The 16,565-nt window shown below is 30.5% G+C and overlaps 1 protein-coding gene across 1 annotated transcript; it reads left to right on the top strand.

Moving 5' to 3' along the window:
• The first annotated feature begins 6,017 nt into the window (after nucleotides 1-6,017).
• LOC139490249 (uncharacterized protein PF3D7_1120000-like) lies at nucleotides 6,018-7,337 on the top strand. Its single transcript, XM_071277101.1, has one exon. The coding sequence runs from the start codon at nucleotides 6,018-6,020 to the stop codon at nucleotides 7,335-7,337; it is 1,320 nt and encodes a 439-aa protein (XP_071133202.1).
• The last annotated feature ends 9,228 nt before the right edge of the window (nucleotides 7,338-16,565 follow it).

Consider the following 16,565-nt stretch of genomic DNA (forward strand, 5'->3'; position numbering starts at 1 on the left):
TACAGTCTTCAACATTGATGAAAACCATTACCGCACAACAAGCTATAAGAGAATCCAAAAAGAAAAATTTAAAAACATTTCAATTCATTCGAGAAAAATTAGTTTTACGGCGCATATATAGGACTCTTAGTGATTAAACTCGTTTTATGTGCACAACCATCCCCTTAACATTGAACAGTGATAAAAAGCATAATTATTATAAAAACAGTTAAATCGTTTCACAAATGATATCGGATATGTTCCTTACGTCGTAACTACAATCCCCTTCCCTTTCATGAATGTGACCTACCGAATTAGACTATTTACCGGATTTGTTATCACATTGGCAACACGACGGTAGCCACATGTGAAGTAGGATCTGCTTACCCTTTCGAAGCACCTGAGATCAACCCTAGTTTTTGGTGGGGTTCGTGTTGTTTATTCTTTAGTTTTCTATGTTGTGCCATGTGTACTATTGTTTGTTTGTTTTCTTCATTTTTAGCCATGGCGTTGTCAGTTTATTTTAGATTTATGAGTTTTACTGTCCCTTTGGTATCTTTCGTCCCTCTTTTGAAAAGACTTTTCAAATAAATAAATAAAGAGCTCCGCTGTAAGCGCATGGTACTCCTCTTGTCCTTATGCTTTAAGGGCATACGATACAGTAGAGATCCCTCGTTGATTTTTTCTTAAAATTTTGATAGAAGGTCAATTTCATTGGGTACTTTTTAAATATGCAAAGAAAAAAGTACCTTCATGACTTACTTTTAGAGATAATTTTGTTCGAAATTTGCATATTTGGAAGAAAATCGCTGAAATTTAATAAATTATGACTTTTAAAGAAAGTAACAATACTTTTGAACGAAAAGTCATAACTTAACCGGGTTTTTGTAAAATACTCCCGTGATCCATGACATCAACATGCTGAAACAAGTTTAAGGTTAAACCAAATCATCATGTTCCGGATTTAGATTGCTATGTATCCGAAATAAAAAATTGACCATACTTTTGCGTCTTTTCGGAAGTGCAGAAAAAATTTGATCGTTGTTTTTTTCTAGAAATTTTTGCGGAGTGTTTTTGAAACAGTACTTGATTAATTGCAAAAGAAAACAATTGGGGTCCATGTGCTTGTTTTTTCAATAAAAGCCATACATCTTTATTTTTTACGACGTCTGTCAGTATGGCGCTAAATTACGTTAAATTAAGTTTTAATCGCAACAACGTCGTGTAATCATTCCCGCCGTACACGAGTTCACTGTCAAGTTTATGCAGGTGTTTTTCAAAGCGTTGATACTTAATATAAATGAAGGATTCTAGCAGATTGCTTTGTCAGATGTAGATCTGCTAGAAGTATAAAGATGCATCTAAGTCCGACATTAGTTCTAAATTGCTTGATGTACTGTAGGATGATAGACAACATTATTGACATGACAAAATGTGAACCAACTATAAATTAAATGAGGGATCATACCATATAATCGTCAACAATGACAAAACCGATACCGTATCGTCAACTTTAAAAGGTCCCGACGTACTTTTATTTTATTTTTTTTTACACTCAAAAGATAATTATCTTTCAAATTTAAATTATGAGCAGTACTTCTTGTTTTATAATAAGAGCTGTTTTGTGCAATTTAACTCATGCCATTATTGCATCAATCGACCGAAAATGAAGTTGTAATATAATATTTCATAGGAAGTACTGCAGCCGGTATAAGAGAATGATATTGAACGATGTCTTTATCAATAGATAAGTACATAACATTTTTTTTACGGCGTATACGTATGAATATTTGCATAGTATATATACTTGTTTGTCTAGAAGAAGAGCTATATTGAAAACACTTTGTTCGTCTGTCTGATCGTCTAACTATACGACGAGTTTTAACGTGTGTACACTTTCTGATCTGTCTGTCTGCAATTAGTGTACATTTGCCGATACTTCAATTTTTATCTCTCAATACATTGAAGTAAAAAATGTACAATAGGGACATGCTTATACAAATAAGAAGACAAATGACTAAACGACTATAGGACATCGGACGGCCTTCAACAAAGAGTAAAACCCATACCGCATAGTAAGCTATGAAAGGCACCTACATGACAAATGCAAAAAAACTCAAACTTATGGCCTGATTTAAGTACAAAACAATGAACAAAATACAAATATGATGAACAATAGCAAAAGACACCGTTAATTACAAGCCCTTTTAACAGCATGTGAAGGGGCGTTTTCTTGTTTTGGTCTATTACATCCAGTTTCATATACAAAAAGAATACATGTACAACCAATTAAACAAACTAACGTGTGACAATGCTGCATCTATTGGTAATATTTTGCTTAAATTCAAACCAAAAACGACACCAATATATTTTTTGAAATCTTTTTAACGGATTTTTATTGAAAGTTTTTCTTCATACACATACAATATTATATGTTTTTAAAATATCAATTAAAATCGGCTTTTTTATGTACCAATTTCAAGTCCAGAATAGGACGAGACACTCTCTTTACTTATTATTCTATTTACGAATAGAGGTGTTATACGACCTTGTCCACCAATGAGAGTCTCGCACATGCAGTCGGTTTTGTTATTTCATTGATAGTCTGTTAAATTTGGCCTTACAATGACAATTCTCCGTAAAATTTGGAGGCTGCCAAATGCTAAACAAGAAAAGAATTCAAGATAGTATTATTTACTTCGAATTCATTATCAATAAATGAAAATAACTGTTCTCGTCATGAAAAATATTGCACAGCTGTACAACACGCCGTAGTAATGACTTTTGTGTATGGATTTCAACACCAGACCAGATTCGGCTACCCTACGCGCCATAGGTTTTGTTAAATTTTTCTCATTAATTACGGGTTCACACGTTTTCTTATTTCTTTAAGTTTCATTAAAATAACATTTGGATGTCATAAATGTGCAAAAAATATTTGCCGCTGTACGTTAAGCAGCTACCAGTACTCATAATTAGCTATTGCAGGTCGTTTCATTTGTTATCCGAAAAACTGGAAAAAGGCCTCATTTTTTATGAATAAAAACTCCATAACTCCAAAAATGTAAATGTTTTATAAAAGTTGGTAAAAGCGTGGTTGAGTTATTGTCCAAAAAACTGGAAAAAATCCCCTTTTTTCAAAATAAAAATTCATAACTAAAAAACGTAAAATCTGAAATTTAAAAAAAAAATTTGAAAAGTAGCTTAAGTCAACAGATTTAAACAGTTCACTAAACTGTCATAAAATTTTGTTTAAGTGTTTATGAGTGATTGTCCGATAACTGGAAAATCCCCCCTTTTTTAAGCATAGAAATTCATGACACGGAAACGTAAAATCTGAAATTTATAAAAATCAGAGCATACGTCAATAGATTTAAACAATTCACCAAAGTCTCATTAAGTTGATGGAAGCATTTTAGAATTAGTCTCCGAAAACTGAAACCCCCCCCCTTTTTAAGGAAAAAAAATTCATAACATGGAAACGAAAAATTTGAATTTTATAAAAATCGAAAGGGAGCTTACGTCAATAGATATAAACAATTCGATAAAGTTCCATAAACGTTGGTGGAAGCGTTTTTTATTAATTGTCCGAAGTGTGGACGACGGACGGACAACGGTATACCATAATATGTCCCGTTTTAGACGGGCGTATACAAACAAAGAAACAAGTTATAAAAAATGCTAAACATATAGTACAGATACAAGCGTGCTCGATGTTTGTGATAGAGGGGGGGGGGGGGGGGGGGGGGGGGGGGGGGCGGAGGTGTGAAATTGCTGCGAGTTTTGTTTATCCAAAATCGATTTTACATATGTCCGTTTTTTACAATCAATATTTCACAAATTAAGTTAAGAATAAGGAATCAGTGAAAAAACTATGTAAATTAAGTATTTTTTTATTATCCTACATTGAACTTTTGATGTTGTCCCTTACTTTGGCTTTGTGGAAGCGTCGACCATGTGCATTATACGCTGTCATCATTGCAGAAGTTGAAACACTATGTATTTCCGTTGGTGCCCCCACTCTTTTGTGGGGAAAATTTGGTTGATTATATAGGAAATCGCCGAAGCATGACTGGACTCCCTTAAGGTCAGTCAGTGCCACCCCTCATGAAAAGTTCTGGATCAACCACTGCTACTGTCGTAAATGATGGTAGCGAGGGTTAACTGTTGCTAATGCTTTACCAACTCTAGCTTCACACACGTTGATTCCTTTGCTTGATAAATGTAACTACTAGTATTTGTTCCATGTACATGATGCATACGGTTTGAAATTCGATCATTTGTGTCGATCTGTGTCGATCTGTTATTTTTTCCTTTTTGTATTTAAAAAGAAGATTGTCACTGACTGAGAACCCTTTTTTGTGTCGACATATTTGTCCTATAATACTCGTTTTGCTTTCACATATTGAAGATGTAAAATCATACTATAATAGAATGTACATAATACAGAACCTCGGGGGAACTGTTTCATGTTTGTTGAAATACTATTCACATAATTATTATATATTCTTTGCTACATTTTGTTTTCGGTAAAAGCAAATATAAGAAGTCTTTCATTCTTCGAAATATACATTTACCACACATACATGCATGCAAGTTAATTTCATATTTTCTTTTATAAGATGATTGCTTATTTGAAATTCTGCGAATGAAATTGTGAATATCATAAGCTTGGGAAAAACAAGTTTGTATTAAACAGATTCAAAATTAGGAAACGCTGTACAATGTAGAAAAATACAAAATTGAAAACATATACTAGCACAGTGATCAGAATAATTTAACATCTACACCCAACCCTCCCCATCCCTTTCGAATCGCGAACCCTGCTCCTTGAGCATGTACAGAAACTGACATGGACAATATCTAATATTCTAATATTTTCTCTTCTTTTCTAACATGTTTGACACATTCAGCCACGATATGGTTCAATGCTACTTCGTCTACTCTGCATCGCCTAGTAATTCCATTTTCAGAACAAAAACGACTTACGGAAAGAAAAGACAAAGAAAAACAAAAGTCAGATAGATAGACAGATAGCAAGATATAAAAAATGAATGACAGATTGATAGATCGAAAGATAGATATAAACACGTAGCTATAAAGACAGCTATATACATTGTATATAGATAAAAAGAAAGAATGATTCTTTGTGGTCATTGTCGTACTTGTCAGTGTACCATTCTTGTTCGGAATTTGTTGATACCACACATAGTTCATACACACACACACACACAAACACACATTAAAAAGATCTTCAAGACATATTGCGCATAAAACAAGACAAAAAAAACCGGAAATAGTAACATTTAATTAAAAGGGACAACAATTTAAACATTTAAAACGCCTACATTGAAACAAATTACATTTCGTTCCCATTATTAGACATTTAAATAATGAACATTTTTCAAATTTGAATATTGCACAGTAAAATGAAAATTGAAAAATTGGAGCATTTTTCATTTTTCAATATTAAACGTCAAATTGTAAAATGCTCCACGTTGGAGCATTTTTCATTTTTCAATATTTGAAGACAAATTGAAAAATGCTCCACGCTTGAGCATTTTTCATTTTTCAATATTGTAAGTCAAATTGAAAAATGCTCCACGTTAGATCATTTTCCATTTGTCAATATTGTAAACTAAATTGAAAAATGCTAAAGGTCAGTATTTTCAATATTTGCTTTTAAGAATGAGATTGAAATATGTTTTGTTTTCTCAAGCAAGCAAATACAAATGTTTTAATAATTTTAAACTTTTGACAAAATAAAATCATTTTTAACAGAAAGTTATTGTTATTTGTTTCAATATGTTCGTTAAATCAAAAATATAATTTCATGAAAATAACAAATTTCAAATCTCATAGAGAAAATGGTTTTTCGAAAGTGATTTCTATAGGTTTTTGTTACATTTTTCAAACCAACTACCCTTAGGATTTGCAGAGCAATTTGAAAATTTATTTTTCATTTTAAAATGAAAAATGTTTGGCGTAAATGTACACGGACGCTCCTCCAAAATATGAATTAAATTCTCTTTAAAAAAATGGCTGAAGGAGGTTATGAGTTTGATAATCCTGAGTTTAAAAATAATGATTATGATGAAGAAGAAGAAGAAGAAGAAACGTCTTTTCAAGATGATGAAGAGTTTCAAAATAATATAAATAAGGGATTTGAAAAATCAAGAGATTTATCAGAAAATGATGCTAAAATTCGTAAAAAAGAAACTACAAAAAAAATGATTAAACAATTTTATAAAAAAAATGGTGAAACTATACGTAATGAAGACGGTTTTTTTGTTGGGGAAGAAAATGATGGAAAAATAATGTTATATGTAAAAGATGAAAAAGGTAATGATATTGCATTAACGTATTACCAAAAAGAAAAAAGAAAATTTTATAAATTTAGCACTCTTAAAAGTTATTACGGTGTTAATTTTGTTAGGGATGTTTTAGGTGTAGATGATTTTAAAATATCTGATAGAATAATAGAAGGTAGAGCAGGGTTTCAGAGAATGTTAAATGAACTCGATAATATAGAAATTCCATTACAAGAAATATCTACACAACAAGAAGGACAAGAATTATTAGAAATAGCAAGTAATGAAGAAACACATGTGAAAGAAATAGAAACTTCATTTATTGAACAAGGAACATCTTTCATAAATGAAGAAACACAAACATATATGACAAAAAGAGAGATGGATGGTATAATCAGTGCAATGACATCAGTAAAAGAAGAGATTGCAAATGAATTAGCAAAACTGAATGAAACAAATAAAGACTTAGCAAAAGAAAATGCCAAATTAGAACAAGCTAAAGAAGACAATGATGAATTTCAAATAGATAGAGTAAGTAGTCGAATAAGAGAGTTGGAATCTGAGAGAAGTGCAAGACTAGAAGTAATTAATATTAATAAAGAAAAACTACGTAGTCAAGTAAACAGATTTAAACAAACAATACATAAAATGTTAAACGAAGACAAAACATTAGGTGAAAGAATAAGAACATTATTCAGAGAACAAGGAATAACAATAGTTAGTGTTTTAACTGCTTTTGGAATGATTATTGGTGTTATTGTTGAGGCATTTACTGGTTCTCCTTCTCCTTTTCCTTCTCCTGCTCCATCAAAAGGTGGTGGTGTACAAGATTGGATGAAAAAACAATTAAAAAATCTTGGAAAATTATTATCTTTTCTTGCAGGAAAATTAGCAGCTGCATTACCAGGTATTATAGGTTCTATTGTTTCTTGGTTATTGTCTGCAACAAAAGACGTAGTAAATTTGTTTGCAAACAACTTATGGGCATTGCTTATTTTAGTTGTTAGTTTATTGTTTACTGCTGCTAGAGATTATTTGAAAAAATAAAGTGCTGTAAATCCTATTACAATACTTATAAATATTATTGCTTGTTTATTATCTTCATGATCTTCATGTTCAATTTTTTTTATTGGATCTATTTTTGGTTCTTTAGGCTTTTCAGGTTTTATAGGTTCTTGTGGTTTTACAGGTTCTTTTGGTTTAAAATCAACATGATCAAAATTTTTATTATTTAAATCATCATTAAACCCAAGTGTTTGATTTTCTGTTGCAATTATAATTTTATTATTATAACCAACAATAGTTCCAATTTGTAAAACCATATCACTGGGAGACATATATAAACCAAGTCCATAAGCATAATCAACTTTACTTCTTGCGTATTTTAAAACATTTTGATAATTTGATATCTGAGTGGGTAAATCAATAGGACTATTAATAACATCTTGTACATTTGCTAAGAATTGTTTTTGTGCATCAAATCCTGTTCCTACTTTTAAAATTTCTGTTTTTGTTTGAGATTGTGCACCCAACAAAGCCCATACGTAAATTTTAATACTTTCATTAATACGTTCAATACCTGCTCGTGTAAAACCTTCTGATTTATCTAAAATAAATGTTGTCCAAGCCATACTTATATCTTTTTCATGATAAATTGTATCACGAATATTAAAGAATGGACCATCCTTTTTATGATTTTGTCTATATTCACCACTTGGTTTATAATATTGCTCAAAACTTCCTACTCCTTGACATGATGATTCTAGTTTTTGTCTCCAATCTGTATTTGGAGAAATATTAAATTCATCACATAATTTCTGATATGCAGCTTTGTCATATGGGTTCTTGTAATAACAGAAAGAAGAATCTGTTGGTAAAGGTGATTTAAGTTCTTTTAAAATTCTGGCAATGCAATAATATAAATGAAACATATAAAAAGACTTTGTAAGATTTGAAGTATTTTGTATATGATCATTATAAGAAACACCACATCCTGTACTTGCACACCAAACTGCAAAATTTAACTGACATTGCCACCAATCAAATGAAGAATGAATCCAGGCATTCCATGGTTCGTTAGTGTGTATTGATGGGTTTTGATAGTTTTGAAATAAATCAGGAAAAGATGTTTTAAAGTTCTCTTTTTGATTTACAAATATCGTTTGATTTACAAAATTTGTTTTTAATTGATGATCTTTTTCAGAATATTTAATACCTGGATTATATGAAACATTAGGATTATATTTAAATTCTTTTGTTATCATTTTTTTATATTAAAAATGTTTCATACTATTTCAAATATTGATAATACAATAAACTTAGAACAATACATAAATAACAGAAATGGAAATAAACGTATTGGTTTGAAATTTATAAGATACAGTATAGGTTGGTATAATGTTTATCATGGGTTTATAACAAAAACCGGAGAGGAACAGCAAAGGATTATGAATGGTTATTATAGTTTTCAACAAATAGTGGATGAATTTCAAAAAGAAAATATTGTATTATCCGTAAATGAAGCAAATGGTATCGCTTCATTAAACACTACTACTGAGTTAAGGATAAGTAAGGGTTTGGGAAATATGTTAGGATTTAATAATAAACGTAAATTCGAACCTAATGAATTACATTATGGAAACAAATTTGTAGATTTTGCTATCCATAAATCATTATATATCCATTTGGAACAAGTTAGCACTTCTCATAATTATCTTGACGGTAAGCCGAGTACATTATTGGTTGTTATCCCAGTCGAGAATAAAGAGTTTGGTGAAGTTATAACAGCGAGATTTGAGCATCCGGAATATAAGTGTTTAGTAAATGATGTTATAACAGAATTGAAATTAGAAATAAGAGATGAAAATAATAACAAGATAATTAATCATTTACCAATTAATTGTGTTTTAGAAGTTATATAATTTATTTAATAAAATGAGCATACTTGGTGTCAAAAAAAAAACGTAGAAAAAGAAATATTAAATATGAAGAGTGAGCTTCAAACAATGGATACTAAGGATAGAAATTTACACCGGAGTGTCGCTCCCTAACCATCAGAGTTTTAAATGTTGAAAATATAGTTAGTAATATTGACAATAAACCAGACAGAAAAATAATAAGTATATATGCTGGAATTGATGGTCCAATACATGGAAATAAAAAGTTTAATTTTGGTGATGGTGGTGGTTATTATGTCATGAACTTTCCAGGACAAATATTGGGTATTAGTTTAGTAAGTTTAAGAACAAGCACAGATATTATAGCCATTAAGATGATTGTTAATGATAAGTCAACTAGTTACAAAATGAGTTTGGATAATGGTGTCACACACGGTTTTAATAACTTTTATACACCTTTTGAAGTTAAGGCTGGAGATTTAATAAGTTTTATTAGTATGACTAATAATTATACATGTATCAATACTCTAGTATCAGTGGTAATTGAATTATTTTTATAACAAATTTAATCCTTAAAAATGTCGGCATACGGAAACAAATTAAATCCTTACAGAAAAATAAGAGAACCTCGTGGTGTGAAAGGTATTCGTCAAAGTGTATCAATAACAAATAATCCTTCAACTATTGATCAAAATCAACAGCTATTAGTGAGATTCCCCAATCTAAGCAATAATGATGTTATTGTTCCTGGAACAACCAGATTGGCATTCGAAATAGAACTCACATCTACAGACGACAATGCAACTATATATCAGAACAATAGTTAAAAAAACAACAATTCGTATAAGTGGAAATGAAATTATGTCAATTGATGATAGTGATATTTATCATTGTTATGTTGATTTTAATGAAATCTACATCTGAACGTTTAAATATGGCATACCAAGGTATTGGTGAAACAAACATGTTAAAACACAGAGTTGGCGCGGATGATAAAGCATCAGACACAGGCGATGAAGCAATTGCAACTGCATATGGTGCAAGATTTTGTATCCCACTTGATTTTGAACTATTAGAAACTCATATGCCTTTTTATCAAGCAGGTCTTGGTGATAGACTTGAATATGAACTTACATTTAATAATTATAGCAATGTTATTAAATCAACAGATACATCTGCAAGTTATACAATCAAAAACATTTGTTTAGAATTTGATATGGTTACTGATGCAGAATTAGCAAGACAGATAAGACAACAAGTTAATGGTAAGATGGTTATTTTGTACGATAGAATACTAAGACATAGAAAAATAACCAAAAACAAATCTGATACATTGTGGAATATAAATTTAAATGTTCCAGCTAGAAGTATGAAAGGAATTCTAATGTTGTTCGAAGATCCTGAAAGAACAAGTACCGAAACTTATTATAATCCTAACATAACAAAAGTAGAAATGACAATAGAAGGTGTTCCAAATCAACTATACAGTCAAGGAATGAAAGCATATCAACAATGGGATGAAATAAATAAATTCTTTGCTTTAAATTCAAAAAGAAATAAAACAACAGAAGAAGTTTTAAAGGATTTAAATTTATCCTATACAACATTAGAAAAATATCTTACAACTAATTATGCATTATGGTTAGATTTACGTTCAACAGATGACAACTCATTACACGGTTCAGGTAGAAGAATTGAAAATGCTTCTGAAGGTATTACTATCCAAATAACTAAAACAGCAGGAGCAAATAAATTAATAAATGTTTATCTGTTTGTTATACAAGATGCACAAATTAATTTTGAAGATGGAAGATTTAAAGAAGTTAATTACTAGTAAGCGAGCAAAGCGAACGGTTCCCCTTAAAAAATGGAAGAGATACACTCCGATTCCCTTTATGAATTACCAAAATATCCCCATTGTGCTATTATATGTGGACAAACAGGATGTGGAAAAACAGAGTTTGTTCTTGATTTATTAGAAGGAGAATATAGTGGAGTTTTCAAATATATAGTCATACTTTGTCCAACCATCCAATGGAACAAAGCATACAAAAATCGTGAATGGATTGGTGATGTTAGAAAACCAAAAACAAAAAATCTAATAATTGTTAATCCTATTGTTGAAGTGAGAGAAGCGAACGGTTCCCTTTATGAAGAAGAGAAGCTACAAGAACTACTAAGAGTGTTCTTTAAAAAATATGCTGGTCATCCAACATTATATATCATTGATGACTGCAGTGCAACAAAAGAACTAACAAAGAAAAAAGATATGCTGTCCGAGCTTGCATTTTCAGGAAGACATGCGGAACAATCAGTGTGGGTCATTTCACAGAGATACAACTCTGTTTTAAAAGATTTAAGAGAACAAACAAAATGGTTATGCATGTTCTACACAAAAGATAGAGATAGTTTTGATAATTGCCTAAGAGAAAATGATGTTATTCCTACTTTGGAAGAAAGACAAAGAATAAAGGAAGAACTTAAAAAAAAGAAACATCGTAAATTAATATTAAAGACAGATCAACCTACTGATTATTGGTTACTTAATTAATTTTTTTAGCAATTCTCAAGTAATGCTTAAGTAATGCTTAAGTAATGCTTAAGTAATGCTTAAGTAATGCTTAAGTAATTTAACCAAAATAAACAATAAAAAAAAGCAATGCTGTTGGAAATACTAACAATTGCAACAAACACTGCAGTCTTATCATTGGTTGGATATGTTGTATTTAATTTTTTTAAAGTTAAAAATAAATTATATCCGTTTTTTGAAACGTATAAAATGAATGCTGAAGAATTATTAAGCGAGCAAATTGTGGAAAACATAAATATTGATGATGAAGCGAGCGAAGTGAACGGTTCCCTTCAAGAAAAAAAACGCGAAAGATTATCAGCTGTTGTTGCTGGTGGGAGTAGTAAACAATATCTGGGTAAAGAATTACAACTGTCAGATATTGATAAAATGACAACAGAACAAATAAACAAACTATACTGTAAATATGAAGCAAGATTGGGAGCTAGTATGACCAAGACATTAGGAAACTCTTTTATAAATTTATATGTCATGGTTGTATCAAAGTATTTCAAAGTTGTTAATCCACCAATTTTGATACAAGACTTAGAGGAAGATCCTTTTATCAATAATGCTTTAACTAATATATGTTGTGAACTGTACTATAGATATGGAATGTATCTTGCTCCTTTTACTGCAATATTAACAACAGCAAGACATATCGAACCACTCGCTTCGCTCGATTTCCAAAAAAAAGATGAAAATAATGACATAAAAAATGATGAATGAAACTCCTGAACAAATAGAAAACAAAGAAGAAAAAAAAAGAAGTATTTAAAAAACCCAAACCAAAAGACCCCAAAAGAGTAGCTGCTGGTAAGAAAGGTGCAGAAGTAAGAATAAGAAATGCAGAATTGAGAAAAAAAGAAGTGGAAAAATTAAAAAAAGAAAATTCAAAAATCAAACAAATAACAAAAGATTCTGATACAGAAACAGATTATGAATCAAACGAACATATTCCTTCGGTTGAGAAACACTCCAGTTCCCTAGTTGATTATACATTTGTACTTTTTTCTATAAGTATTGTTGGATTGGGATTGTTTTTTTACAACCAAAGTAAGAAACCAGAAAGAATGATTAAAGAAATAACAAAACCAGAAAAACAAAAGAAAGAAATTGATCCTTTTGAATTTAATTAAATTTAGTACATTAAAATGACAACTCAAAAAGACGGAAAACAAATAGCAAATATGTTATATCATGCTGGAGTGGAAACATTGTTAACAGTTGGATATGCAGAAATAGGTAAAAAGGTATTAAGGAGGCCAGCACCAAAAGTGGATTTTAATATGAATGATGTTGTAATGTTATCCATTGATATATTACTTGCAATGGCAACAAAAGATATGTTGATTAAGCAAGGTATTATACCTGCTGATATTATGAAGTAATTTTTGTTTTTATAAAATGGCAAGTGCTTTAACAATGATGCTTGGTGGGGCAATAACAAATGCTTTTGCATTTTCAGGGAGTAATTATTTATTTTCACATATGGGTAGTAATGCAAATGAAGAGAAAATAAGACATGATAAAGCTATAGAAAAATTAGAAAAAGCACAATCAGAATGGAATAAAAGAAGAATACAAAGATTAGATTTTATAAATGAACAATTACAAAAGAGGGACGAAAGACACCAAAGGGACAGTCAAACTCGTAAATCTAAAACAAACTGACAACGCCATGCCTAAAAATGAAAAAGACAAACAGAAAAACAATAGTACACATGACACAACATAGAAAACTAAAGAATAAACAACACGAACCCCACCAAAAACTAGGGGTGATCTCAGGTGCTCCGGAAGGGTAAGCAGATCCTGCTCCACATGCGGCACCCGTCGTGTTGCTTATGTGATTACAAATCCGGTAAATAGTCTAATTCGGTAGGTCAAATTCATGAAAGGGAAGGGGATTGTAGTTACGACGTAAGGAACATATCCGATATCATTTGTGAAACGGTTATTCCATAACGGTCAACCAACTCGTGATGGCGTCCGTAAAATTTACGAAGGGATGATTTCAACTTCACCATTTGGAACTCTTGGTTTAATAGCTTCCTTGTGAGCAGTAACCCTCTATCAAGAAAATCATGATAGGAAATGCAAGCACGGGAATATCGTATCAATTGGGAGATATATACCCCGTATGCAGGTGCTGCTGGAATGTTGCTACTTAGAAATGGAAAGTTCACAATTGGAAAGCTGAAATCATCTCTTTTGTCGTAAAGTTTTGTCTTCAACCGACCCTCATTGTCAATTTCTAGATGTAAGTCAAGATATGAAGCCGACTTAACTGTATCTGTAGTATCCTTTATCTCCAATTCGATGGGATAGATGCGATCCACATAGTCACCAAATTTTGAATTGTTTAGTGAAAGAACGTCATCTATATAGCGGAAAGTAGAGTTAAAGGATATTGCTAACTTCTTATCTTTCTTCCTAAGAAGTTCCTGCATGAAGTCAGCCTCATAATAATAAAGAAACAAGTCAGCAAGTAGAGGGGCACAGTTTGTTCCCATTGGGATGCCGACAGTCTGTTGAAAAACACGTCCTCCGAACGTAACAAATATGTTGTCAATCAAGAAATCAAGCATCTTGATAATATCGGTTTCAGAGAATTTTTTGTTTGAATCAGAATGGTTCTTTACAAAGTATGATTTATCCCTCCCTAAGACAAGATACTTGTATCTACGTTGGCCATTCTTTTTTATGAAGCAAAGTAATACCAACTCTTTTAATTTGTCTTTTAGTTTGGAATGTGGAATACTTGTGTAAAGAGTAGAAAAGTCAAATGTTTTAATACTGTTACAAGATGAAAGAGAGTTAGATTGTATGTACTCTAAAAGATCTTTGGAATTTTTTAGTATCCACATCTGCAAAAGGAACATCATGTGGTTCAGACTTTTGATGATGTTGACCAGGCAATGAAACTATACTATCGTGTCACGAATAAAAAATTAACTTCATTATCACCTAAACCTACATTAAGTGATTTTTATACTCCATCAGAAGACCAGAAAAATAGAGAGATTGCATTTGTTGTTGGTGGTATGGCATTAACTGGTTTTATTGTTTGGGTAATAAAATAAATTAAAATCCAAAAGGTTGAGAATCTATTCCATTATCTAAAATATATCTTTTGTCGTCGAATGGAGTCATACTTATTTTATTTACTTCATTAACAAACATTTTGTGTTTGCTAGAGTTCATTGTACACATTTTATTCATTTTGGTTTTATTATTGAACAAACAATCTTTATAATCATCAAATTTAATATCTTTATCTATTGTAGTTTTTCCAATTCCTTTTAATTTTTTTTTCTTCACTTAAATCTGTTAATGTAAAAGAATATGCTTTACTTTTTAAAAAAACTATTTCATTCATAATTTTCCCATTAAGTTCATCTTTAAATTTACCAATTACTTTTTTATTTTTTTCTGAATATAAAGGGTGATCTTTTGGATAACCAGACGTATCTAGTTCATCTATTATTTCTTCCATGTCTTTATAAATATCTTTGGTTTTTACACTCAAAATCATACTATCAGTATCACTTGCAACTAATTCATTCTTTTCCCATAATTCATTAGCAACATCATAATAAAAGCTATACATTAATTGTTTTGAGTAATCCAATATAGCCTGTCCTAAATAAATAGGTTTATTAAATTTAACAGAAGTAACATTATTTTCAATTGCAACAAAGTTATCATTAAATATTATTGAGTCTTTAAAATTTGTTTTTTTTTATATATTTTTTTACTTCTTCCCTGTCTGTAAATAATTTTATTTCACTTCTTCCTCTGATATTTTCTAATGTTTTGCCATAGAAACTATTGTTCATCCGTTTCCAAAGATCTTTTTCAAAATCTGATTTTGCTTTAGTTCTTTGTTCTGTATTGAAATTTATGTATTTTGCTAACCAATTTGATTCTTTAAATGAAATTGTTCTGTAAACTTTTGTTACTATCATTCCAAGTTTTATATATTTTTTTAAAATGCTATCGTGAATTATATATTTTTTTTTATCTCTCAATGTTAAAAATAATTTTTCTTCATTACCTAATGGTTTGTCTCCCAATAGATTTAATTGGTAATCAGATAATTCTTGTTTTTTTATTTTCATCTTTTCTGGTGCTAAAGGATATTTATATTTTTTCTTTTTACATTTTTTTGTATATTGTAAATCACATTCAATTAAACATCCTCTTCCTTTTGGAATTTTTTTATAATAATTTGGATCTTTTTCCCATTTAAAATCTCCTGTAGGAAGTTTTTGTGACATTGCCCAACCATATAAATTATTTGCATCTAGATATAACAAAAATGTTTCTTCAAAAAATTTATTTAAGTTTTTTCCTTTTTTTAATCTTTTTAAACATTCTTTTTTTTCATGTTCATCTCACTACAAAATTCCAAAAGTCTGAAAAGACCAGTTTTTGTCTCGATTTGCATAAACTTTTACTCGACATTCTCGTTTTGTATGAAATTTTTGTAAAAATTCTCGACAAAGTCTTAATTTGTCTGAAATATGTATTTATATTCTCGACATTGTTTTCGACTATCTGTATTGTTTCTTGATTTTTCTCGACACTTTCTCGACAGTCTAAAATGTGTCTTGATTTGTCTTGACCTATTCTCGACTGTCTTGAATTTGTCTCGATAAGTCTTGACATATTCTCGACATTCTTAATGATGTCTGAATATGTCTCGACACATTCTCGACATTCTTAATGATGTCTGAATATGTCTCGACACATTCTCGACATTCTTAATGATGTCTGAATATGTCTCGACACATTCTCGACATT

Source organism: Mytilus edulis, chromosome 9 (genome assembly GCF_963676685.1).
Source record: "Mytilus edulis chromosome 9, xbMytEdul2.2, whole genome shotgun sequence".
Lineage (NCBI taxonomy): Eukaryota > Metazoa > Mollusca > Bivalvia > Mytilida > Mytilidae > Mytilus > Mytilus edulis.